General features: G+C 38.2%; 4 protein-coding genes and 1 long non-coding RNA gene across 15 annotated transcripts in view; 3 read left to right on the top strand and 2 right to left on the bottom strand.

The window, feature by feature from the left end:
* Pde1c (Phosphodiesterase 1c) overlaps positions 1–27,613 on the top strand; it is a 101,680-nt gene that overhangs the window by 69,069 nt on the left and 4,998 nt on the right. For 4 of the 10 annotated variants that reach the window (XM_086831217.1, XM_086831215.1, XM_086831216.1 and 1 more), the window contains 5 exons: positions 4,378–4,653; positions 6,756–7,329; positions 7,397–7,510; positions 9,946–10,521; positions 25,294–25,543. In XM_086831217.1, coding sequence (XP_086687343.1) covers positions 4,378–4,653; positions 6,756–7,329; positions 7,397–7,510; positions 9,946–10,521; positions 25,294–25,543 — 1,790 coding nt within the window. Of the gene's footprint in view, positions 1–4,377; positions 4,654–6,755; positions 7,330–7,396; positions 7,511–7,879; positions 7,943–9,945; positions 10,522–25,293; positions 25,544–27,613 lie in introns of all 10 variants that reach the window. The other 6 variants (XM_086831223.1, XM_086831219.1, XM_086831224.1 and 3 more) reach the window with 4 other exon arrangements.
* Positions 261–27,314, bottom strand: LOC147644044 (uncharacterized). The gene is made up of 2 exons (XR_015271283.1): positions 27,125–27,314; positions 261–628 (listed from the first exon to the last, which is right to left on the bottom strand). It is a non-coding gene; the product is annotated as an uncharacterized LOC147644044 (long non-coding RNA).
* LOC110183971 (leech-derived tryptase inhibitor C-like) lies at positions 2,779–3,187 on the bottom strand. The gene has a single exon (XM_020952327.2). The coding sequence runs from the start codon at positions 3,064–3,066 to the stop codon at positions 2,854–2,856; it is 213 nt and encodes a 70-aa protein (XP_020807986.1). The 5' UTR covers positions 3,067–3,187; the 3' UTR covers positions 2,779–2,853.
* esc (extra sexcombs) lies at positions 10,519–14,502 on the top strand. 2 transcript variants are annotated; one of them, XM_086831234.1, is made up of 5 exons: positions 10,519–11,900; positions 11,983–12,116; positions 12,187–12,358; positions 12,425–13,024; positions 14,202–14,502. In XM_086831234.1, exons 1-5 carry the CDS (start codon positions 11,838–11,840, stop codon positions 14,259–14,261), a joined length of 1,029 nt encoding a protein of 342 aa, XP_086687360.1. In that variant the 5' UTR covers positions 10,519–11,837; the 3' UTR covers positions 14,262–14,502. The 2 variants fall into 2 exon arrangements, with proteins under 2 accessions (XP_086687360.1, XP_020807981.1); XM_020952322.2 differs by having other exon boundaries at positions 12,425–14,502.
* On the top strand, positions 18,132–24,924 carry LOC110183968 (uncharacterized). Its single transcript, XM_086831235.1, has one exon. It carries the CDS (start codon positions 21,963–21,965, stop codon positions 22,353–22,355), a length of 393 nt encoding a protein of 130 aa, XP_086687361.1. The 5' UTR covers positions 18,132–21,962; the 3' UTR covers positions 22,356–24,924.

Raw genomic sequence — 27,613 nt, 5'->3', positions numbered from 1 at the left:
GCTAGATCGACTCGGCTTGTAATCCTGATCAAGAATATTAATACTTTATATGTTTGGAGATGACTCCTTTACTGCGTTGCAATGTCTGACTGAAATTATAATATTGAAAAGATTTGTCTCTCCCATAGCCAAAAGAGAAGTAAACAAAATACACAACACAAATGCACTTTAGCTAGCACATAAGTCTGAATAAACTGATCCTATGACTGACGCCAGAAACTTAAAGGCAGTTGATAGAAAATATATATGTACTCCAATTATTCAACTTCTTTGAAATATATTAAATAAATAGACAAGTACATTCAAAAGATTACAAAATAAGATAACTGGTTACTCAAGAGCTGCATCTTCCATAACGGGAGAATCGGATACCGTCACATCTCCGTAAGCAATCATTTTCGTAGGTTTTACCATTCGAGCCGCAAACAGGCGACTTAATTCTAGGACATGAGCATGGTTCCTTGGCATTCCCCTTGGCACTCAATGTCAGTAGCAGCAACAGGTTAACAATTATAATGCACCGCATGTTTATAATATATAGTGAATAATACGGGGACTGAGACTGTGACGAGACGAAGAAAACTGAATGTTAAATCACTGAAACGGGGCATAATTTATAAGCCAGAAGCTAAAGAGAAAGAGAGAAAATATATTCATTAGCTACACTTTTAGGTAAACTAGGAACTAATTGCGGTTCAAATTATTCAATGATATTCTCTTAAATGTCTTTAAAATAACCAGTACCAAAATAAAGAATAAATTTAATTCCGGCAAACCGGATCATCAATTAGATGACATCAGCATAGTTGCTCGGCATTTCCGATTGCATTCAAAGTCAGTAAGAACAAAAGTGCAATTATTCTGGTACAATGGCTATAATATATTGGCATGGTTATAATATATTGTGATTAATAAGGAAAGTGAGACTGAGACGACGCTTGGACATTATTCGACATTATTTAACTGTTGCCTTAAAAAGGTATCTATGGATTTAGTAAAAATATAGTTTCATATATGGTTAGACATTCATTTAATGCGGAACGAAAACAGGATCAATGTCGGAAATATCTAAGTCCAGAACACTTAACATGCAGAATGGATACACAATGATTGTACGTTTTCCACTATTGTAAAATGAGACAAAGACTGAGTCCAAAGCTAAGAACACTGATGTTTGAAACACCATAATTCGTTACACATTACTGATGTTTTCCGGCTGATCTTCCTACAATTATATAAATTAAAAACCCCATCCAGGGATCTTTTAAAGTGTTTGATCTAAAACAAGTAAGACTGACTCTGGCCCTTCGTTCATTTTTAAGCCAGAAAATATAAAACATAAAACATTTTCATTACTTACACATCTACGTAAATTATGAACTAATTTCGTTAAAAACTATACAACTATATTCTCTTAAATAAACTGAAAATACCAAAGATTTCAATAAAGATAAATCAATTCTTGGACGCAGATGACTTTTCCTTTAAAATTAACCCACGGATGTAGTAAAAATATATTTAAAAATAAAATAATAATAGTTTGTAGCTATAGGCTTCTTGAATAGCCTTACACTCCAGTAAACAATCATTGCTGTAAGTTACTCCATCCGATGTGCCACCAGAAAAATGAACAAAAGGACATTACGAAGTGTTCCTCAGCATTCACAATGAGACTCAGGCCTAAAAGAGCCAAAAGGCAAAAAGCAATCATAATAATCCTACGCATGGCTTTATTACAAAACCCTTGATTAGCTATTCCCGAACTCCGCAAAACATTTACAGAAATAAAACAATTGAAATTAACACTGACAAATATTTATTTTTTACAACAAATAACAAATCAGATAGGTAGGTTATGCAATGCAATGTTAGATTCCAAGCTCAGCAGGCTCCATGCCTAGCCACCGATAACGAGCCCGGCGAACACCGCAACACGCACTCATTGCTGTAGGTTTTTCCATCTGTCCCGCAAACAGGATCGTAGTTGAAAGGACATGCGCACAGTTGCTGGGCATTCCCGACGGCACACAGGGTTAGTAACAGGATAACGACCACAAACAAAAGGACGAGCACTATATTAAGTCGAGGTGACATTTTGAAGATTGAAAACAGTAAATGTAAGTCAACTGCAAATGGTGGAGCTAGACTGATGATTCCGACCCTGATCTCATCTTATTTATAGATAAGTGCAGCTTTTAGAATATTCTAGCATTCCCAAAGCTTTCTGGTTTACAACATATTAAGTACAACAAAACTTGGAGGGTTTCAATTTATTTTGAAATATATATTATTAAATCATTTAATTGAAATATGGTAATTCCAAATTGCATCTTCCCTCGTGAGTCATAGTTATACTATTTCCATTAATCTCAGACGAGCACTCCAATAGGCAGGGACTGCTGTAGGTTCTGCCATCCGATCCGCAGGCGGGGTTAAATATTTGAGGACAGTCGCACAATTCTCTGGCATTTCCGGGAACAAACACACCCAGAAGAGCAAAGAGGTAGAAGGCAAGTTGAGCGAGGCAATGCATGACTATATTACATCTGGAAACTAAACAAGCTTAGCGTTCAACTCTTTAAATGAGACTAAACATTTGAGAGAATATTTGAAAAATTAATTTACTTTTTAAGGGAGCAGTTCAACGACGATAAATCTTAATTGACAATAGCTGTATTTCAAGCTAAAATAGACAAGCCTTCATCTTCAAACTTTGAGCTTATTAAAAACAATTTCGCCACAGACTACCCCAATATTCCCATTAATATAACAATCAAATTTTAAAGCTGGAAAATATTTATTTCTCTCGTTTCTTAGGTCTTTCAAGTGGGCTTATAATTATAAGTATCTTTCTTAGCAGTGTCCCTTTTTGGCCACAGTGATAGTACGTCCTTTGGCTTTAGCGGCGCAATTCAAGTCGCACTGGTTGGAGTAATTGTGGCCATCGGATCCGCAAAGGGGCTGGTAGTTCCGGGGACAGGCGCAAACTGATGCCGTCAATTCTTCGGCGGAGGTCAGGGCCAAAAGTGCGACCAGACACAAGGCGATCAGGGCGAAAAATCGCATGGCTTTAAGGCTGAGATAACTAAAGTTAACGTTAGGTAACTTCAACTGGTTAAACAAGACTAACGTTCCTAAACCAGATCGAGACCCATTTATAGATAAATCCAAACTCAAAGCTTGAACGACTTCGAAAGCCGCAGTTTGTTGACGAAAGTAAACATTAGAAATGATAAAACGTAGTTTTAAAAACTCAGCTGCGACTATTGTTATTTAAAGTGTAATTAGCACAGTCACTGAAACATACATATATATATTTAATTTTAACCAGTCAAACCTAATTGATGCATCTTCATTGTTAAAAATAGAACTTACACTATTTTATATATAATATGTTCCTACTCACATCCCGTTGGCTACGTGGCGTATACGTAACATGATAAATAAACTTAGTAAGCATGCTGAATTTTTCTATACATAAATAAACATTTATTGCGCCCCAACAGCTGTTGGCCTTGGCAACTGCACAAAACAAAAACACACAACAAAAAAAAGTATTAGCTTGGCCTAATAAAATCCTTTCTGCGCACAAAAAGCAATTTCCATCTAATCTTGTAGTGCCAAAGGAGGCGCCTAAGCCAGGCCAAAGGATAAGACAAGATGAAGCATAAGAAAAGCTTAAAGGCAAGGAAAATTGTTTACAAACTCGGGGATATTGATAAAGTAATGCTCTTTCTTTTATAAAATCCAAAATTTTTCTTATATATAAGAATATTACAATTTAATATTTTGGTAGAAATCATAAAATTTAAAGGTTATGGTTAACTCTTTAAATTTCCTCTTTACCCAAAAGTATGCTCATCGTACTTCAACTAAGATTGAAAAGATTTGTCTCTAGCATAACCAAAAGTGGCAAAAAAGTATTTCTATCCTTTGGATCAAGAAGTAAACAAAATACACAACACAAATACACTTTGGCTAAGCCCAACAGCATTAGAAAGGAGGAGGATTTCCAGCAAGTGAAAGACAACAAAAGGATTTTGGGGCTCGCATAGATGTGTACACAAGCACAGATAGTTTAAAAACTGATTGGCAATGGAAAACCTGTTGGAGCAGAGGAATAGTAAAAATACTCTGCAAAATTATCTTTAAATTCTGCTTAAATTTTGGGAGATTTCAAGCTACCCTTTGACATACTACTAATAAAAAGAAACCATGTACATGCAGTCTTATATTAACAAAAAATATATCTTTTTCCATAGAATATTTACTCTAAAAATAAACCAGGTTCTAGGAAATATCCAACAGATTTCTTTCACACTTTTTGCCAAAGTAAATCCACCCGAACTAAGCACATTTTGCATTTCATCCTTTCAGTTGCCAGCACGCCAGAGAGTTTGCCCAGCAAACGGGACGAGGCCAACGTTGGTGCGGGCGCCACCGGTGGTAGCAGTGGTGCGGCATCTGGCAACAGCGGCAGTGGTGCAGCGAGTGGTGCAGCCAGTGGACTAGCTGGATCTGGTAGTGGTTCTGCAACCGGAGCCGGTGGAGCAGGTGGCATTAGCACGCCGGGCCAAGAAGCCGCCAGTCCCACAGTTGCCGAGTTCAGTGGCATCAGCGGGACGAATGCGACAATAAATGGTCAAGTGGCAAGTAAGTAACGAGCATCCTAGCATCCTTCATCCTGGAATCCTTGCATCCCCCTATCCCCCCCTTCCTGTTGTGTGTGTATTATTTTTGCATATTTCATCATCTGAGCCGGGGTGGCATTATAATTTCCATTTTATGCAGCGGACATAATCCATCCTGTACCAGCTGTGCAGATTGCGGTGGCTAAGTCCGTTTGACATCCCTCGGAAATGGCGGAAATTTAGAAAGGATAGCACTCTCCTGTGACTATTTCTATTTTATTTAAAAATGTATATACATTATTTAATTATATAAACCATATTAGCGAGGTCTTTTAATTCGCTTGACAAAATAAATCATTTTAGCTTAACTCAATAAAGATTACATGTAATATACACACACATATCTTTCACTAACAACATGTTTGTGTGATTAATTAAGTTAGATTAGATTAACTTTTTTGCTGCAAGACTGGACAAAATGTCATTTATTTTAGTTTACAAATTAAAACAATCAAGTGCAGTTTTTTGCTCTGAAAAAAAAAGTTAACCACAAAACGATTTAGTGACCGGATTTATATTTCAGTTGAACTTTTCCCTTGTAATATTCAGATAATATATAAATTATAAAATACAATTTATGGGTAATAACATTAATTGCGATAACTAACTTCATAAGCATGGGGAAAACCCCCTTTTGACAGCTGAATATTTTTGACAGGTCAACTATCCTAGCTTTTGAATCAAGATTGATGACAGTCAAGACCATCGATCATGTTACCAGTTGTGAAACGCACTTTATGCGGCCATAAGGCCATTTAATTGCCAACAGTATCCATTATCCACATGGGTCAAGACACCCGGAATCGCGTTTAGCCGTAAGCTGATGTCAGGTGCTTCCCCTTAAGAAAAACAAAAAAAAAAGAACATTGTGGGGTAAAATGAAGCGTGGCAAGTCATTAAGGACGTGAAGAGTTGCCAGTAAAAGGAGCATAAAACATTTCATCCCGAAACCCGAGTCGATAAAGAGCCTGCGTATCTAGCAGTTAAGCGAAAGGAATCTCGGGTGTAACATAAATTTAAGTGCAGCATAAAGTGGATTTTATGACTACCCCATCACCTTTGGCATCTCTTCCCCCACGCATCTTGAGGTGCTTGCACTTCCAAAATAAATGGAATGCAGTTAAGATTCTCTCCCGGTGCGGGAGTAACTCCACCAAATAGATTGCTTCAAGTGCCAAAATCTCCGACGCCTCCTTCTTGCCTTCTTCGTGACAACACACACATAGAAATAAATCCTTCGACAGGAAACTTAGGGGCCAAACTTAGTCCTGGAACGATGCCACTCAGCCATTGCAAGGAAAGGAACTTCTTCAAGGGTTCTTGTTCGCTGCTCGTTAAGCATTTTTCCCTTCTCCCCCTTTGGGGTTTAACTAAATAAAGAATTGTGCTCCACAATGGCCTTAAATGATGCGAATAAATTATTGATTTCTTGTCGATTGTATTAAAAGATTTTGGTCTAGGGAAGGAAGTGAACAGTGGTTGAAGGATTACTTTGATTTGTAATATTCAAATATAAATTAAATAGAAATTTATAAAACTATTTATGCATAGATTATTAAATATTTCAAATATATATTAAATATATATTATATATTTTAAATATAATTTATTGTATATGTTCTTAAAACAAATGAGTTTCAGCTCAGGATTTTATGAATCAAACAACTTGTACTTGACATTTTTATCAATGGAATTTCTTTTCAAAATAAACAATAATTATTCTCTCTTTTTGACTGATAATTTGTAAAATCAGATATTTATATATTTTATTTAAATTAAACATTAAATATTGATTTTTCAAGTAATAAACAATGGAAATATATTCTTACATTTTCCTCTTATTGAATAAAGGATAATACATTCATTTATTCATATTTTCCCATCCTTCATAATCCCCCAAAACCACGGTACTCTTAACAATTCCAAAACCCTTTCCTTTGGGGACTCTGCTTCATTAGATCCCAGTAGGGCCTCAAATCAAATGTGTCAATAGTGAGAGTTAAGTTAACTAAATAAGCAACCGAAAAAGAAAACTAAACAATAGCCTCTTTTACCATCCTGCAGGACACGGCTCACTGACGATTATCCGACGCACAAATAGCCGGAATTTCAACCAGAACGACGGCCAGCAACTTGCATCGCCCTCAGCAGCCACCGCCTCCGCCTCCGGCACCGGCACCGGCACCGGCACCGGCACCGTGAACCCGGGCATCACCTTCGCCCAGACGCCGCTCAGTGAACCCCTTGCGGAGCGTTTAAGCTTCCGCACCGGTAGCAACGGACCAGCGTCCGCCGGCGATAGTCGATCGAGCAATCAGGGTTCCAGCACCGGAGCATCCGCCACCACAGCCACAGCCAAGATGCAGCCGTCATCGCCGAATTCCACCAACTATGTGGCCGACAACCTTCAGAACTCGTCGGCCAATCTCTCGCAAAGTGAATCCGCTGACCATACCGCCAATCATTCGCTAAATGCCATGGGCACCGGTTCGTTCCTTCGCGGTGATACCGACATTCCGACCCCGTCACAGCAATCGTATGAAACAACCTCGATTCTATCGTTTAATGCCGGTCAATGGGAAACGGAAAGTTTGCCGGCAGTCGATACGCCAGATGCCCTCAACAAAGCGGCCTTGAGGTGGGTTCCAGTCTTACACAAAAATAAATTCGAGAATAATAATATATATTTACTAAAATTTCCACAGAATACGTAGTCTTCTCCGTCGCATGGATCACGAGACCGTTGCCTATGAGGATATGCAGCGCAATCTGCATTATGCGGCTCGTGTACTCGAGGCCGTCTTCATTGACGAATCAAGGTAGGCAAAAGTTGATAGACTTTCCCTCCTCCCTTCCCCCCTAAATAATCCTCGAAAAAAGAAAATCGAAAATCTTGCAAGCTTCTTGGCTCCCATCTAACCAAGAGGAGAACGAACCGACTCGAACCGATCTCTGGGACAACTTTGCTTCAGCTTCGGGCTTCCTTTTGGGGGGACTCCACAACGAATTGGTTCAGGCTTTATAACATATTTAGTGTAGGATTCAATCGACTAATCATCCATCGAGTTATCAAAATTTGTCATTATACATATTCCTTAAACTGATTTCTTTCCGTGTATACAAATATCTGAATATTTTTCTTTTTATATCCGTTTCTGTTACAATATGTGTTGTGTGTTGTTGATCAGAAGCCCCACTTCAGGTAAAACAAGGTTGGGGCAGATTGCGTCCTCATCCGTTGAGAGCGAAGAGTAAGTTTTCCCATCGTGTCAAACTTGTCGCTTTGGTTTTGTCGTTAACTCTGTTGATTTTAACTCTTATAACATCTCTCTTCTATAATATGATCGCGAATACATCTATCCCGATATCCAAGCCCATCCAACCACAATATATCTTTACTCCCACTACTTACTAATCACCTCTCTCACCTCTTTCTTCTTTCTAAATCTTTCTAAAATCTGTTACCAACTATTTCTATCCTCATACTTTGTAGTGCTGTCTTCAGTTCATGTATTTCGAGAATCGAAATCTATACTTTGCCTTGCTCTTGCCAGTAAAACAGAAACTCTCTAGCCATCATCCATTGTATCTTTCCTGTCTTCTATATATCATATGCCATTATCATCATTTAACGTTTGCAGAGATCGCGTATTTCTTAGTTTTAGCCTAGCCTAACCTAAGGTATATCTGTGTACTTATCTACTTCGGATCCCGAGAGTAACTAAGTTATGGTTAAGAAAATAAAACACCGTCCCCTAACGAATCGCCGCACCGTAATTTAATTTTGAAGTAATCTCTGTCTCTAACTCACTTTATCTCTACTCCTCTGCCTACAAGTCTCGGTGTCTTACTTTTGTGCTCGCCATTTCTCTCGGTGTATCTGCATATATTTTCTACTCCGTTCGTTCGTTAATTCGCCAGATGGAATTCTCTGTGTATCTTCTGAATCTGAATCTCGATCTGAATCCGATCTTTCCTCTACTGATCCTAACTCCGTTTCTCTCAAGCTTCTCGCTATGAAACTTCAAGTGTTTGTGGTGCTTAGAAAATTTTGAAATATTTTTGAAAAGGGTCTTTTGTTTTTGATATTGGAAGTGCAAAGCTATTTGGGATTTAGGATGATTATATATATGTATTTAATTAACCTTTATATCAATACTTCAGATATTTAAAATTATGCCATTCTTTCCATAGTTTATTTAAAGAGACCTCGTTATAAAACTTCTAGTTTTTAGCCATTTTCATAACAATAAAGCAGGAATTTTATTTACAAAAATAATATTAAACTAAATGCCCAAAAGCTTTGCATTTTCCAAACCCGATTTTGGTTTTGCCTTTCCGCCGCAGAAGGGATGGGAATCTATACAAAAAACACAACGAACCCCGCAGTGCATCTATGCATTTTTATTATTTACCACACATTCAATTAAATCTATACTCCTCTTCCGATCAACTCCCGAATGTCATCTGCATATATATGGACTGGTATGCCATATCCATTGTTTTTCAGGTGTGTTCTGTGCCATATAATTTATTAACATTTTTCCTACCCAAAACAAGCACACACGACACGATTCTTCGATTTGCATAGTCAAGTGAGGTTGGGTAGAAAAAAGAGTGTGCTTTCCCTTTTAAGCCATTTATTTCGTTCCTGTTTTTTTTTTTTTGTTTTTTTGAGGTAACAACACACAAAGTTGCCGAGTTAACTTGGCTATTACGAGCTTGTAAAATCGGTGAAACTTTGTCTGTTGCTGGAGTTGTTTTTCAGCATTTTTGAAAGTTCGCCCTGCAAATGTGGAAATATTAGAACTTTAAGCACTTCTCGGCTTTGAATATTTCATAATTTAGAAAAGGTTATAGTTAAAATAAAGCCTTTATAATAATTGTAAATATAAATACTCCATTTGTTTGTAAGGCGGATTTCAAAATTTAATTTTTGGCCAGCTTCTTTGGGAACAATATACGTATAGCCGCCCCTCTTACCCCCTACTAAACTTTAAAGCTTTACCACAATCTCTCAACTGATGTTCTATTTATATATTTTTTCTTTCTATTGACAAAAACTATTTATCTAAAATAAATAAAATTTCACACACATACACACATATACCAACCGAATGCAATGCAACAACAACGTAATCTAACAATTGCCATTCTGCACTGGTTCGCTGTTACTCACTGCCAACTGCTGGGCGACGGAACACTTGACCGCCTGCCTGGGATGCACCTGGAATTCATTTGGAACATCCTGCAGAGAGGACTGTAATGGGGATTGCAAGAACCTTAGCTGCAGTCGCCACAGTCATGGTCGGGATCCTGACCAGCAGCAGGATAACAACAACTCCAATAGCAGCTGTAGCCTGAAGAAGGTGGAGGAGGGGAAGGAGGGGAAGGAGGAGCAAAGGGAGCCAAAGGAGGAGGTGGCCACTGGTGGAGCAGAACCGACGACGGGGGACAATCAGGCTAGCATAGAGGGGCGCACCAAGGGCGTGTCCCAGGCACCACAGACACACAGCGGACCCACAGGGCCGCCGTCGTCGTCGGATCCCAGTGCCAGCCCCGCTACCGCAGCTCCCAAATTACAGCCAGCCTTGGAGACCGTAAGGGAATCCGTGCTGGAGGAGAATTCATCAAAAGTGGCTGCTCCAGCGTCCACCCCCACCTCAGCAGCATCCGCAACAGCATCCGCAGCAACCACAGATCCCAGTGCCAAGGCGGCGGAAAGTGTCACCAGTGGCGGCAGCAGTAGCAGTGGTAATCCAGCGACCGTGCACCGGCAACGACGCCTGCGGACACCCACCTGGGCCAGGTCCATGTCGACGAACAAAACGTACTTGAAATTTGAAATTTCTAAGCTAACAGTTTATCCATTATCAGCCTCTTCAGTTTGTTCGTTTTTATGCGATTTTTGATTTGACGTTTTGCGTTAACCTACACAGCTCCAGAATGAACTTACCATATACTATATAATACCTTCTACTCTTAACTCTCTAAACTCTGTCTCCTCTATCTGTATCTCTCTATTCTCTATCCAACTCTATCTCTGTCTGTCTGCCGACCCATTTCTGCCAATTTCCACTGCTGTAATCTTCTGTCTAGCCTCTGTACCCCTTTTCCACTCCCAAAACAACTCTTGCTCGCTTCTTTGTAAATACCTGTTTTTATATAGTAAACAACAAAATAAAAAAAAAATATATAAGAAAATAACACATGTTTCGTTCCCCACCCCGCGACTCTTTGCAATTGTAAATGTTCCTTGCCGCGTCTTTTGTATAAAAACTTTTCCAGCGAGATAAAATAATATTTACCAAGTTTGAAAGCACGGTTTCTTTTAAAAAAAAATTAAAGATATTTCTAAAGATGTGCTTAAGAACGTGTTAAGTTCTTAATAATTTTTTCTCACAAGTTTTTAGATGAAATTCAAGTTATAAATATTTAAAATAACCTGAACAGAGGTTTTTTTCATACATAATTCTGTAAATACATTTTCTATGCCTAATCTAATAATGAAAAAGTTTAGACAATTATCTTTCCCTTCGAATAAATTAAATATACATATGAACATATATCTTTTAATATTTTACTGGAATTTATAGAAGTATTAATTTTTGTAAACTTAAATAATAAATAAATATCAGTCAGGCCAATAAACTAGGTTCTAAGAAGACTTTTCAAGACTTCTATAAAACTTAAAAGGAAAAGGAAAAAGAAAACACAAAATCGCTTAATTCGTTTGAGCAGTGTAATTTTTGTACATACTTGTTTCGAAGTTTGTCTTAACACACACAAATCCATGGCATGTTACTTGTCCTACATGTAATTTATTACGTTTCTATTTAACTATAAAACTAGCTTGCGCATGTGTCTTGTCAATTTGAAATTTAAACATTCGCGCGCTTCTGTGTTATCGATATCTCATGATCGATGTGGGCCATAAACAGTGTGACCAGTACTATTTGCTTTTAGTACGTAAGGTTACTCGATAATCACATGCTGCACTCGATAATTTATTCCATTTTCCCGCGGAATTGCTATTATTATTATTGTTTTGAGCAAACAAAAAGTAAAAGTTAAACATAGTTTATTGCCGTTTCGGGGTTGCAATTTAAACGCTAGTTAACGTTGTGAACGTGCGCGGCCTACAACATGAACAGTGACAAAGTGAAAAACGGCAACAACGAGGCCGAAGACTCCGACGACTCATGCGGCGTAAGTAACAAACAAAAACCGAATGACAAATGGATCTGGTAAAAGTGGAATTAATGATCTTTTTGGTGGCAAAACAACGCAGGACGAATCGGCCAGCTATACCACCAACAGCACCACGTCGCGCAGCAAGTCGCCCTCGTCCAGCACGCGGAGCAAGCGTCGCGGCCGCCGCAGCACCAAATCGAAGCCAAAGAGCCGCGCCGCCTACAAATACGAGTAAGTTGGCTGAAAACAGAGCCAGGCTGGAGCAAGCATTGATTTTCCCTCCTATCCATCCCCATCGAAGCACTTTCGTGAAGGAGAACCATGGAGCCAACATATTCGGCGTCGCTTTTAACACGCTGCTGGGCAAGGAGGAGCCGCAGGTGTTTGCCACCGCCGGCAGCAACCGGGTGACGGTGTACGAGTGCCCGCGGCAGGGCGGGATGCAGCTGCTACACTGCTATGCCGATCCGGATGTGAGTTAGCCTTTGGAAGGCCCTGTATCACGGCTTAAGTTCACATATTTCGACTCTGCTTTCCAGCCCGATGAGGTATTCTACACCTGTGCCTGGTCATACGACCTGAAGACCTCAGCTCCACTCCTGGCAGCGGCTGGTTACCGCGGCGTCATTCGAGTGATTGATATTGAGCAAAACGAGGCGGTGGGCAACTACATTGGCCACGGCCAGGCCATCAATGAGCTCAAATTCCATCCGCACAAGCTGCAGCTGTTGCTCTCCGGCAGCAAGGATCATGCCATTAGGCTGTGGAACATCCAAAGTCACGTCTGCATTGCCATTCTGGGTGGCGTGGAGGGACATCGCGACGAAGTGCTATCCATAGACTTCAATATGCGAGGAGATCGCATTGTGTCCAGCGGCATGGATCACTCGCTGAAGCTGTGGTGTCTGAATACACCCGAATTCCATCACAAGATCGAACTATCGAATACATTTAGCCAGGAGAAGTCCACCTTGCCCTTTCCCACGGTGACCAAGCACTTTCCGGACTTCTCTACGCGGGACATACACAGGAATTACGTGGACTGCGTCCAGTGGTTTGGCAACTTCGTACTTTCCAAGTCCTGCGAGAATGCTATCGTTTGCTGGAAGCCCGGACAACTGCATCAAAGCTTCGAACAGGTAAAGCCAAGCGATTCCTCCTGTACAATCATCGCCGAGTTCGAGTACGACGAATGTGAGATTTGGTTTGTGCGTTTCGGATTCAATCCCTGGCAAAAGGTGATTGCTCTGGGCAACCAGCAGGGCAAAGTTTATGTTTGGGAGCTGGATCCCAGTGATCCGGAGGGTGCGGTTATGACCACACTGAGTAATACGCGCAGCGTATCCACCGTGCGACAAATCGCCTTCTCCAGGGACGCCAGCGTCCTGGTCTACGTGTGCGATGATGCCACTGTGTGGCGCTGGAATCGTAGACAGGCGGCTGCCATCTGAACAAGGGGCTATCATAACCATTGCTGAACCACACACACCAAATCTCACGTGGCCAAATTTTACAGAATTTTTCCCCGACATAGTTCCTAGTTGTTAAGAGTTAGGTTATAGTTATAGGAGCAGTTCCCAGCCACTTACTACGTTCCAAATAATCCAATAAATAGGTTTCCAAAATGGCAGGAGATCCAAAACTTAACTAAAGTATTTTCTTCTTGAGATAAACTTCACTTTAAGCGTCTTTTGTCTGAAATATCCTTCGTCAAAGTTAACCATTTGAGGCCATGTAGACGCCTTTAAGTTGAGTGCCCCCAGTTGGCGATTCTAATTGTGGAACAACAAAGCAAAGCTTCGCATAACAAACGGCTTCCAAATTGCTACGTCATTTATATGCATTGCTGCACTGGCGACGAGTGCTCCAATCCCCCGGAATGTGCAGAATAAAAGCGACGGAATTGAAACTGCCAACGGGAATCGAGATGAGTGAGGGTAACCTCACGCGGCTGACAGCCATCCCGGGCAGCCATAACAGCTCCCAGCAGACTGATTAAGCGGGGGCCAGTGGGTCCCTCAATGATTTGCCATGCCATACCCTAGCTGGATTTTTATTGAACGCTCTTTTTTTTTGTATGGCTTGATGAAAGTGCAGCCATGATATTCTCTGGGTGTAGGTAATGGAAATTGATGAAAATAGCTTGTTCTTTCATTATTATTATTAGGAGAATTTTGATGGCTCTCGCATTTCTATTTGGGAAAATGCACATAAACGGAAATTTATGAAAAAGGTTTTTGTGACTGCATCTGACTTTCGTTGGGTATACATTTCTGAATATTCATTTCGTGTTTTTCCCACGATTTTTCTTTATAGCTTATCTTAACGTTTTTGGACGATGAAAAAGTATACTTGAAAACCGAAGTGTTTCCCTAAATTCCTCTCACTTTAGCTTGGCGTTTTTAGTACTGTAATTTCTATAAAGAAAATATGGACTTGTTCATGCTTTTTATGAGTTGTAAAAACTGGGAAAATATTGTCATTATAAAGGAAGCATTTTAAGGCATTGAGGAGAAGTTTTAAAATAATTATTTATATTAACCTCAGGTAAAAACTAATGTTTAGTCGTAAACCATAAATATTAAAAGTTAAATAAATTCATATATGTATATGCAAACCAGTTTTTTTCTTTAACAGTATAGGGTATCATCTCCAACTTCTCTGTACCATAAAATAATCCAATATTTAGCTCACATCATTCTTGGCTGATTGAGTTTCTTTTCGGATCTTTTCTTTGTCCGCCGTTCGTTGACCGCACACTCCTTTCATCTGCTCCGCACTGTGGAACTCCTCGGGTGTTCCCATCCTCTGTGAGTAATTAGCTGAAGTTGGCTGGAACGACTTGCCATCGGCATTAAGTTGTCGAAGGGCAATTCCAAGAACTCGTCGAGGGCTTAGCCTTGACACGCAAAGTCGGAGCTAATCCGGAGCCATTGTTCTAGTTTTGTCTTGTATCGGGTTTGGGTTTAGATTGTTGGCCCCCCCATAAATAATATCGAACATTTAAGCTTGGAGGAGGCGACATGCTCTCCTTAGCTTCGCCTGGCTGCATTGTCTCGTGTGTCATTTGTCATTTGTTTTGTCTGTCCCAGATGCAGCTCGGCACCCTCCACATCGTCCTCCAGCTCCACATTCGTCCTCAGCTACGCCCGTCGCCACAGTCACATCCATGAGAACGACTACGGCATCTCCTCCAATAATAAACGACGATTCGTCCGCTTGCGGTTTGTCCTACACCCTTCCATCCAGATCTGCACCTTCACTTTGTGTGTCTGTCTTGATGTTTTGCACTCGGAAAAAATTTTAGGAAAATATTTGAATAAATTTTTAATATTGGTTTTGTTAATTATAATTAATTATAATGGATTAATATGGTAAACATTTTTAGGATAGATTGTTTGTTTCCTTTTACTCATTTTTTCAATGAATCAAAAATAGGAAAAGAAAATATATATCTAGGAACAAAATATAGAATTGTTTTGATTAGTTTACCAAAAAATATATACTTTTTAAATAATGATTTACTTTGAATATATGTAAGATAAACAAGTCTCCGAATTCCCTTTACCATTCAAATTACCTTTTTCGAAGAGTCTTTCTTTCAGAATTTTAAGCCAGTTATAATTATTTTTTATAACATTTATTTATTCGTAACACAAAGCAGCAGTTCTTTATGGTGTTTTTCCAGCCCATAATATAGTGATAATATAATATCATATAATAGTTTGTTTATCTTAAAACCACTTAAGACATGTTTAATGCTATACTTAATAGTATGACTATTAAACACGCTGTTATCAACTTGTGGTTCTAAAAATGTTGCAATATTAGTTTATTTATAAACCGTGTAGTATTTTATAGAAGCTAATGTTTTGTGTTAATATGAGAAGTTTTAATTAAACTTTGTTTAAATCCCAATCAAAAAGTAGTCATCATTTAAAGCACATTTAAAGCTAACATAAAAAACGTTTACAGAAAAGTTCAGGGTTATATTAAACTCTTACTCTTATACCTTAAAATTTATATTTTTTAAGGAAAATATTCCAATACAATTTTTTTCCGAGTGCATTTGTATGATTGCTTCTTGCTGTCTTTTTGTGTGCTCACTCGCAAAATACGCAATTACCCGCACCCTGCAATTGAAGGCACCGCGGCACCACAAGTCGCCCCATGTCGTAGATGATGATTTGCGTCTCCCAAACAAAAATTAATCAAGTTCAGCGCCATCGGCTGGTAGGTGGAAGTACACAGAGTAAGGATACGAAATAAGGCAGGAGCACTGCGTCTGCCAAGAGGCTGTCACTTTAATTCGGTTTACATGTGCCGCCGCCATCGAAATTAGTTTAGCGTGTCAGTTCCTGGCTAAGCTCACAAGTCAAGCCAGCCGGTGAAGGAAAACAGTGCTCACTAAAAGCCCCAAAAATCAGGCCGAGCAAATCCCTGGCTTTCGTTTTAAGCTCTTAAAAGGGGGTTTTTTTTGGGGGGGAGGTCGTGCTTACGCACACTTCCGATTTATGAAGACAAATCGTCAAAGGAGGGCTGAGGAGTACTAAAGATTTTATAAATAAAAGCTAACAAATTACTTCGATCCGATGGCCTAAAGAGATGTCAAAAAAATAAGATGATAAAATGGGATTCTGGGAGACTTACTTTTTTAATATGTTAAGAGTGCCAGAAAGTTGTAAAGCCTTTTAAACGTGAGAAAATGTTATTTTTGGATGGTATAAAGCTTAAAATTTATACATTTCTGGCTATTAAATTCAAAAAATGACAAGTATAATAATAATATAATAACTAAGCTGGAAATGCGTTCGGTTTAATTTGCTTTTTTAGTCAAATATAGATTACATTAATATTATATAGTGGGTTTATAGGAAAGTCCCTCTAAATTCCTACTTTCCGCTTAGTTTTTGTATTAAATATTAATTGTTATAAGAAATTTGTATTAATTTCAACCTTTCATTTGTATATACTTTCTGTATTGAAAATGGTTTTAAAGAACAGCTTAATGTAGGGAATACATTTCATATATTCAACCTTTAAAGGACTTATAGCATCGTACTTTTCTCCGTAATCAATAATTTACTCTTGAGTCTAGACTCTGTACTATTGTTGGTCCTGTCATAAAAGTTCCCATGCCTTTTTCAATTAGCATAACTGCTGACAGTGTCAGCCCAAAGAACTACACTTTTTATACACTGAGCCGAAAGCCTCGTTATCTTTGCCGCTGACGCAACTTTTGGCTTTGTTTAATTATGATAAAAACAAATAATAATAAAACCTCAAAAAGAATATATATATGTACGAAAAAGAAATCACATTTTCTGTAAATTTTGAGGTAGATATAAAGTGTTTCGGTATGAGTGCCGTAATCATTCGGGCAGATATCTATTGTTGAAAAAAAATCCACAAAATTAAATGCCATTTGCGGCTTCATTCATGCCGATAAGGTGGAAATAAATTTAATGTGTTTTCAGTTTCGGACTCTGCACACATCGGTCGAACGCGAAAATAATAATGTGCACAGTGCTTGAATAAATAAAAAATAATATATATACAAATGTAAATTCAATAAATCACAATTACAAAGGCGAATTACCAATATTCACAATTATGCTGCAGCAGCAGAAGCAAAAGCAGTCGTCGCAAAAGAGGCGTCAGCGGCGCGAGGGCGTGGCAAGCAAGTAATTGGAAACTATATCATTAATAGTCATTAACTCTGATTGGACAAGTGGCGAATTGTCAGGTCGCGTTAAGTGATGTATGTGCATTATAATTAATGGGTTAGCAGTGAGGTACCTGCAGCAGCAGCAGCAGCAGCAAACCAATTAAAATTGCGAATAATATTCAAATGAGTCAGGAGCAGGCAGGCAGGCAGGTGAAGAAGACCCCCATCGACCAACCGCATGGAAATTGGGTCAACAGTACACCGAAAACCCCTACCAAGCGGACCAAGTTGAAGGTTACCATACAAACGTTTTGTGGACTCCCTCATCAATCATCTTTTGGCCGCGGACAATGGGAGTGACCCAAAAAGCAAATAATTCCTGGACAGGAGGACAGGGAATCGACCCCACCTTGGACAGAGCAGCTGATATTGGTTATTACCCAATGTGAAAATCAATAACAAATGATGTTAACTGCCAATTTCTGCCACATAGGCAACTTACCGCCCTCAAGAGCTATTGGGAGTTATGGGGATACACACTGGATACTAGCCACCGAACAATGGATGAGGAGGGGGTGCAGAACCCTGGGTAAATGTTTCCAAAATAGTCGCATCAAATGAAAGGACCTTGGGGCCGTGATGTTGTCCTGCTATTAGGTTTTGTCCTATCCTGTCTTGGCTTCCGCCTTTGCTGGTAATACAAAGCGAATACGCACTTTAATCGCACAAAGACGTGGGCGTACATGGGTATGCGAGGGTTGATCGAGGGTTTAACCATAAAGAATTAAGGAGTTAGTTGCCAGGGAAATATTCTACATTAAACTACATTTTAATTATATTTTTAACAGTACTTAGTCATTCTTAAATCCCTAAGAAAGTTAAGAATATATTTTACATAATATCATTTAAAAAAACATTCTTCTACATTCTGAATTATGAAGTTTATTACAGGGAAATACCCTACATTAAACTAAATTTTAAATATATTTTTAACAGTACTTGGACATTCTTAAATCCCTAAGAAAGTTAAGAATATATTTTACATAATATTATTTAAAGTATACATTTTTCTGCATTCAATACCCAATTTCGAATTCAGCAAGAAATTTCTATGAAAACTTCTCAGAATTGTAAGGTAGATCAGTCTGCATAACATTAATCTAATGAAGTTCATAGTCTGGGAACTCAACCATATACATATGTTTTAATAATTTCTACACTTTGTATACTTATTTTTCAAACTCTTATCCTTTAAAAGGAAGAACGATTCTTTTTGCTCCCCTCGTTATCAGGTTTTCAATGGATCCTTTCTCCTGGCCTTTTGTGTTATGTTACATGAACGTCCTTGCCACATATCCTCCCAAACCATAACTATACAGCATAGAACCTGGCTGATGGTGAGGACATGAGGGTAATGGGACATGTGAGCCGATTTCGTGGGTGGTTTTCAAAAAAGCCGCCGACAACACAAAATCATTGGCACACAAAACAAAGCTGTCAATTTGCCAGCAATTTCCCGTGTTCCGCCGCCGCCGCCTTTGCCGTCAATGGCGATGACAAACCAGGAATGCCACAAACAACCTCGGTGGCAATGGCAAAAACAACGACAAAACGCTTGAGGCACCAGGCACAGGAAATCGCACGCATAACTATTAAGTGGCATACTTCCAGGGGAAATGGGTTTGATGGTTGAGGTGGCAGGATCAGGGAGCTTGGGAGCAGCCACTCATAATCATTGGCCCTTTTATGGGGCAATACTGGCATCATTTTTGCCCCAATTCCTTCCATCAAATGACCCTTAAAACACCAAGGAATCAACACCCCAAAACAGACATCAAAGAAAAATTTTAAGAAAAGTTTAAGGGTTTGCCAATATGCTGAACAGAAAACTTTTAAATGCTTTAAAATTACCTAAAGGCAAAAAAAAAAAGGTTGACAGTATCAGGAAGTTAAAGGAACATAGGGAAAAAGTATACTTTTACAATTATGATTAATACTTTTTATTATTAAGGAGACTTTTCTGTGGATTGTACTTCCTCTTGACCTTTATAATCCTTAATGGTTTATAGCCTTGGGAAGGTCAAGAAAAGAAGAGCATTGAAAAGAGTTTAAAACAAATGCAATTCTAAGCTTTGCTCTTATATATATGAAATATTTTGGAGCATAGGTTGGTTCTATACATTTTAAAATAGAAATAACCACTTAAAGAACTATTTAATTTCCATAATGTGAAATAACTTCAAAATATATATTCTTTAACGCTTTATAATTACCAAGTAAACATTTAGTTCAAATAAGAACCTAAACTACCCACATCGTTAAGTGATTAAATTAATTACTTTTTAAACACCACCCATGGCTAAGTAATTAAAATGCATTTGTAAATTTGCACTTGTGCACACAGCAAATCTCTAACTAAAAACGAGCAAAAATTTAATTATTCATGAACATTTTCGTGGCAGTGCAAGAGCTGCATTTCCACGAGTGAGTGCAACCTGTTGCAAGGCTTTCAGCAGTTTTTCGCAAGATTAAAGCTTGCGTGATGGCAAAATGCATATCACCGGGGAAGTACCGGGGAATGCTTATAAAGAAATCATGCAAATGTGCCAATAACTGATGCAATTTATTTCAACAAATGCCGCAACACGCAATTAGCCGCACGCTCAAGAAATGAAAATTGAATCAAAAGAAAATAAGGGATAGTGCTCACGAATGGAATGCAATTGGGAAAATACATTTTCGGAAAAGTCGGGCGACTTTTATGGGCCATCCAAGTCGCCACCACCCTTGAACCCTTCCAGGGAAAAGGCTTTCCCGGAGCAGAAGGGGTCGTGGAAAGTCATTAAACAAGAGGCAAAACGCCAAGGACCCCAAAAGGAAGTTACCTTCAGTCACAGATACTTTTGCTGCCTGCTCTGAATTTTTGTTATTCTTCTGTTGAAATGAATTCGTGACGTTGTCGTGTTTATCAGGCTCCGGTTATTCCCTTCACGACTGCTAAATATTATAGCGAAAGCGGATAGTGCTACTTTGTTGCTATTGTTTTTTGCGGGATGCCTTTTAGCATTTTGTGTAATTGTTTTGTGGGAAATACATAGTAGTAAAAATGTATATAAACATGCTCGAGTGGACGCTTCAAAGCTGAGGGAATACACTGGCAGCATAATGGGTTAAATAATATATATTAAATATTTGAATAAGTTTAGTGAGGTGCCTTTTCTGTTTGTGATTTAAAAAAAAGGGTAGTGTTTTTTGGTCAAATGTTTTGAACGAACGTAAAGAACTTTAATAATTTAAAAGAAAACCAAACATTGAAGGAGAATATAATTTTAAAAATAAACTTTAAGTATCATAACATAAATTTTTAAACTTTTAAAATTTGTATTAACTAATTAAATCCGACATAAAAGGTTCCCTTATGAAAATCTTAAGGCAGGATAAGGACTTTCTTCCATTTTTTAGCAGTTCCTTCCTGAATTCTTACTTGAGAATTATAGGTTCTTGTACCAAGCATTGCACCTATATTTACCAAGTATAAAAACATGCACAAATTCCTATAAACTTTAAACTATATATCATATAATTGCATTTACAAATGAAGATCATATTAAACTCACAAAAAAATTAAATGATTGTGTGATTTTAAAAATACATATAATTATCTCAAAATTCTTTAACTATTTCCGAGTGAATATAAGTGAATTTTCTCTCACTGCCTGGCCTTTTGGTACATAATAGTTTGTGCTTCTGGGCTTGGCATGACTCGGCGATGTCTTACTGCTGACATAATTGATATGGGCCACCTAGAACAGTTTTCTCCAAGTTTTCTTCGTTTTTTTTTCCACCATTTTCCCCCAGACTGGCGTAATTTTTCGTTACTTTCTCGTCCTGCAGTTGGCGTGTGCCAGGCTATGTACACGCAATCCTGCTGAGCCAGGGACTCTGCTGCGAATTGCGGACTCCTGACTCCTGGCTCCTGACTCCCTGGCTCCTGGCTCGCTTGGCCGTGCTCCGTACTCCTGGCACGCAAGTGGCCAAAAAAATTTTTGCTAACCACTTGCGCTGGGCTGTTTTTCGCTGGCTTTCTCCGGACCGCCGAAGCCCATTCAGTTTAAATTTAACTCGCGGCGGGCCAAGTACACGAAAATCGAGCAAAGAGCCCAGTCGAGCGGCGAAAATAAGAAAGAACTCCGCTCTGTTCTGAATGTGCTGCACAAATATTGGTTGTTGTCCCCGTCATTAAAAGCGCATTTTGTTTTGCCAGCTAATTACGAAAAAGTGAAGGACGGTGAATGATGGGGAATACCCCGCTGCGCGAAAAGATGATGTATTAATTTCAAGTGACACAAAAACACAAAAAAACACCCGAGCACGACATTGCCCCAAAGTCAATTCCCCATTTGGGCTCCATGTTTAAACCGGGCGACAACGAGGTGGGTGTTGTTCTAACTGAGACATCAGGAGTCTACGCAGAGTGCCCGGATCCGGTGCCACAGGAGATATCGGAACCAACGGAGAGCCGCTTCAGCCGGCTGACCGTCATTACCATCGTGGTCGTTGCCGCAATTCGCGCCATGAGTCGTCTGAGGCGTGAAAGCAGCCGTCAAAGCGTCATCACCGTCGAGCTGATACAGTTCATAATTCAGTATCGTGCCAAGGAGACGCAGGAGAAGAAGAAAAGGTGCAGTCCCAGTGTGTGTTCAGTTTCTAAATACTATATCAAAAAATCAAAGAGAAAGCAAAGAAAAACCATGTTTTGTGTCTCTGAAATGCAGCATGCCCTGCTATCCGAATGGTATTAATTACAATATAATTCTTTACAAACTAAAATAAACCAAGTGTAGAATAAAGCCAAGCTTGGTTGGCCAAATAAACATCCCAAACCGCAACAATATTCATATATACTCTGGCACTGGCTAGGAAATGCACACAAAATAAATTCACATGACAAGTGGTAGCCACAGTTTATGGGGAGTGTGTGTTATGTAAGGACAATGGTGACACTGGGGAGGGGAAAAAGAGTCCTGTTTTTGGTAGTGTTGGAAGGACATTTTTTGACCAGGAAGTTGAGGGCAAAATGAGAGGGATGACAAGAGTTTTTTACTTCATTTTCAAGTACATTTCTCTTTATTAATAAACCAAAAATGTTTGTTATATTGAGAGATAAGTTTGAGTTGTTATTAGTTTTAATTTAAGGTTTAAAGATTCCTTTTTCTAATTGAATTTTATTCTGGAAACTAAGCTTTCACAAAGAGCGGTTATTATTATTATTATTATTATTATTTTACAACCTTTAAAACTACCTTGTTTCTTCAAGGACCATCTTTTGCCAAATACTAGAAATAGTTAAGAATATTCAAAGCTAAAATCCTACTCCACAAAAAATTCTTTAATTATGTAAAGAGTGTTAAGCCTTTTCCAAATAGTTTATTTTGCCTACAAACTTCCATTAAGTCACCCCTCCTCAAACTTAGACCCCATTCTCAAGGTTATTTCAGTATTTCCTTCCTTAATTTCGGCCTCCTTAGCTAAACCTAAATCTGTAATTAATATTAGCATATTAATTACAAGTGGACCTTGCTCTTTCAAGTATTAAGACGTACTTAAACCATCTTAAGTGTTAACATATTAATTTCAAAGTTACTTTACTCCAAATGAAATTGTTTCCTCAAGTAAAATAAAAGCTAAAACTATTTAAAACAATTTTAATATGAAAAACATTGTTTTGGTTAACCAAAATACCTTGCTAGTTATGCAAGAGCCACTAATTACCACTCGGAATTTCTTTGCTTCTTACTTAACACCACAAATGCTGTGGTTTGGCATTAATGATGTGGTCACATAACCCGGCACAGTGGGTGGCATCAGGCACCGTGTCATCCCATAAGCCATACTTGGCTCCTGGCAACGTGGATTAGTTGTGCGCGGGTGAGGATGAGACCACTGTCTGAGCTCTGAAGTTTGTCTAATTAACCATAATTGAATCTTCCGCTAATTTGCTCAAGTCAAAAGCGCTTCAGACAGTCTCTATCTGCTTCTGCCGGGCTTCTAAAGAGCGCTTAAGTGCTTTGAAGCTTTGGGTAAGAAGAAAATGTCGAGAAAAATTAGACGAAAATATTTGTTTCAAGAAAAATTTCCACTTTTGTTTTCTAATTTTTATAGAAATCGATATTTGATACTTAACATTTTCCTGGCAAAATGTTGGCTTCATCAAATTTGGGCAAGAACATTAAATAATTCGATTTCAATTTTAATTGGCGGAAAACATGCAAAGTATATTGGTTCTTCTCTTAAACTAATTATAAAATAATGCTTTCTATTTTATGTTAACTAAATTTAAGATTTTTTAATGCATTTTTTGAATAAGGAACTGCATTTTAAAGAATGTTTTATTTGGGATTTAAAATATTTAAATAATATACTGTGAAGTTTACATATTTAGTCATTGTTGAAACATAACAGAAGGTTTTATTTTCTTAAAAATAATAATAAATAAAACTCCAAGAAAAAGTCAACAATAAAATAAATCGCTGCAATAAATATAATATTATATATATTTTTTATAAGACCTTATAACTATAATGAGTGAATAATAAATTGTGAAAATTAATTTCTATTTCCAAATCATCTCTGTTCATTTTATTTAAGTAAATGTTACTCCATTAGGGTCTTGAGAACATTCCGAATTTGCTAAAGATCTTTAATATTCAATTATATTTACAACCATAATCTTTACCTATATGTATTTACGGTGTATATAATATTTTTAAATGAAATCTGAGTTGGGTCAAAAACAAGAATGAGTGTGTTGGCATGGAAATGCATTGATTGGGTCTCTGTAACAAGAGGAGGGTACACTGCCATCCATAATAGACCAATTAGTGGAGATTCGAAAAGTGTGTGCGTGTGGGCCAATTAGGAGGAAGTCCTTAAGGACTTCCCTTTTGGATTCCTTTGGCTACCTTCTCTATTCCTTTTATTGATTGAAAGTTTACACAGAGTGATTTAGTGACAACTTTGGCGAGTACAAGTTGTAGCCTCCAGCGCACGAATTCGACTATGTTAGTTGTTGCCTGTTCTTGACGTTTTTGATGTTGCACCTACAAAGCACAGAGATACATAACACATACTTGGCATGCAATTAAGAAAATTCCACAAACAACCACGCCCACCATAACACCCACAAGCATGCCTGCTGCTACTGCTGCCTGTTTTTGTTAGCTTTTAGCAAATTCTTGCACCTTTCCCCCAGAAACACCAAAGAACCCCATTCCAACATCCCCAGATTCCCACTATAGAGATGTTAACTAGCTAAAGCAAATGTATCTTTGTATCTGTATCTATTAACTAACTGTTTTCTTAACCGAAAAACACTCTTACTAACTATAACTTTATTCTACACAAAACTAAACTTTCGTTTCTATCCCGAAAAGAAAACTTTCCTTTTTCCGTGCCAAATTGTAACCCACACAATAATGACTTTTAATTTTATTTTCATTTTTATTTCTCTTATCTTTTATTGTATAAACTTGGCTTTCATTTGAGTTGAATTTAACTTTAAGCTTATCGAACTCAAAAGCTGATAACCAATTAAAGATTCGGTTTTAATTTTTGTACATTTATTGAGTATTTGTTTTACTTTGGTAACTGATTAACCCGGAAAAGGACTTTAAAGGCAATTGAAAACTAACAAGTGTTTATTTCTTCCCCCCCCCCCACCGAAACCTCCCATCTGTGCAGGCGCCTGGCGGACGAGGACGATGAGCTATCGGAGGTGCAACCGGATGCAGTGCCGCCGGAGGTGCGAGAGTGGTTGGCCTCGACCTTCACCCGCCAAATGGCCACCAGCCGGCGCAAGAGCGACGAGAAGCCCAAGTTCCGATCGGTGGCCCATGCCATTCGCGCTGGCATCTTTGTGGACCGAATGTACAGACGCGTCTCCAGCTCGGCCCTTACGGCCTTCCCACCGGACGTGGTCAGGATGCTCAAGGTGAGTGTGGATTAACATTAAATTATTGATGTCACAGTGGGGAAAAATAATATAGGTTTACTTTGCTTTAAGTAGCTTTAATTTGGAGTGTGAAAGTGGGTTTAAGTGCGATATATTATTAAAAAAGTATTATAATTATCGTGTCAAAGTATACAAGCTTAGTTTTAAGTTTTCACTTAAGTTTTGAACACCTTAGTGCGTATGAGTAATTTATATAAACGTTATTATAAGCCAAAGTGGGGTTTAAGTGTGATATATTATAAACAAAAATAATACAAATATTATCGTCTAAAAGACTGACAGCTTAGTTATGAGTTTTAACAGAAATTAGTTACTTTTTGAACACTTTATAGGGGACAACAGTTCGTATGAGTAATTAATATTAAAGTTGTTTAAGCTTTTAACAAGAAAGGAAACTAACTTCGAGAAGCCGAATTGTGTATACCCGTGCAGTTAGCCACAAAATCATGTGATCAAATGAGCAATCGATCATAACTAAGCCAAAAATTCAATCATCTCAATTTAGCAAACTTTTCTGTATTGGCTAGTTTAAGGATACCAGTATATTTTCAATATTAGAAAATGTATGTAGTTTTGAGAATTTTACTAATTTTTTGAATGAAATATATTTAAGCATTCTCAGTGACGACAGGTTTTTTTAATGCTAAAACTCTCTGATAATTTTAATTAAACAACAGTATCCACCAGGGCGTATACTTAATATGTGAAATTACGTATACGCCCCGTGGGAAGATTTTCTTCTACTTTTTACATACCAATACCTCTGCATGTTTAATATTTGTTAATATTACATGTAATTCTATTGAAATTTCGTATTGCAAATCGAAATATATATGTCTTATAGCAATCACTGGCTTTTTGGTCTTCGTATACACCCATGCAAAAAAGAAAAACTCTGTTTTTGCTTATGCAAATTTTTTGGGTAAATCTAAGTTTTGTCAAATATCATAACAAGGCCAAAAATGCATTAAATTCAATTCGGATAACTTTCCTGTGCTAGTTTTCATAGAGCTAACAAATCTGCATACTACGTTTTTTTATTAAAACATTTTTATTTTTTTGTAATATTTTTGTCAATTTTAACGATTAAACCCCTTATAAAATTTCGAAAAAATTTAGTAAAATTTTAATTCTTCCAAACATGGCTAGTTCGACTCAGTTTTAAATGCTGATTAAGAATATATATGATTTATAGGGTCGGAAATGACTCCTTCACTTCGTTTCAAGCTTCTGACTAAAATTATAATACCCTGAAAGGGTATAAGAATATGGCAAAAGTTGGTGCTAGAGTCCGGGTCAGTTTTGAAACTCATATATGCAGTAATAAATAAATATTCTTGAACAAATTAAGTTCAGCTGTTAACTTTAAGTATACATTTGTATGTATTCCTAACACAAATTGCTGTATCACTGTAAACAAAAATATAGTAATGAGGTCCATGGGAATAAGGGGACTAATTAGTAAACAAATGCATAGCCAGCACAGCTGATTAAAGACCTAGGCCTCATATCTCCTATATCATTTATATTTATGAAATAATTGTCATGGTTAAGACTTACCTCAGTAGAGTAGGGCCACGTCATTGCTTAAATCCTTCCAGTTTAGAGTTCCTCTTCTTCTTGATCAAAGTGTGCCTCTTCCTGGTTGTCCATATGCATTGCATTCATCGGGTGATATTTTTTCCGGTCGAAGGGTAATCACTATCACTATCACTCGAGATGTTAACACTGCAGGTGCCACGGACAGACTAAGGGCGGCGCGCCGCTAGCAGCCCTCTATTTATAGTCCCCGAGCAAAGAGAACAGAGAAAGTGAGAGCGAGAGAGTAAGAGCTAAAGGGAGGCAGAGCGAGTTAGAGAGTAAGCGCTTTCTCTAGAGCTGCACAAATGGACATACGGGAGAAGAGAGTCAGAGAGAGAGGGAGTGGGTGAGTGAGGGAGTTAGTGAATGAGTGAGTGAGGGAGTGAGTGAGGCAGGGAGTTAAAGAGGGAGTGAGGGACATACGAACATAATTCTATCAATACGTCTGTTGATGCTGATCAAGAATTT

Source organism: Drosophila serrata, unplaced genomic scaffold, assembly GCF_035046125.1.
Source record: "Drosophila serrata isolate PLE 108 unplaced genomic scaffold, ASM3504612v1 contig_240, whole genome shotgun sequence".
Taxonomy (NCBI): domain Eukaryota; kingdom Metazoa; phylum Arthropoda; class Insecta; order Diptera; family Drosophilidae; genus Drosophila; species Drosophila serrata.
This window is presented reverse-complemented; position numbering and strand designations above follow the sequence as displayed.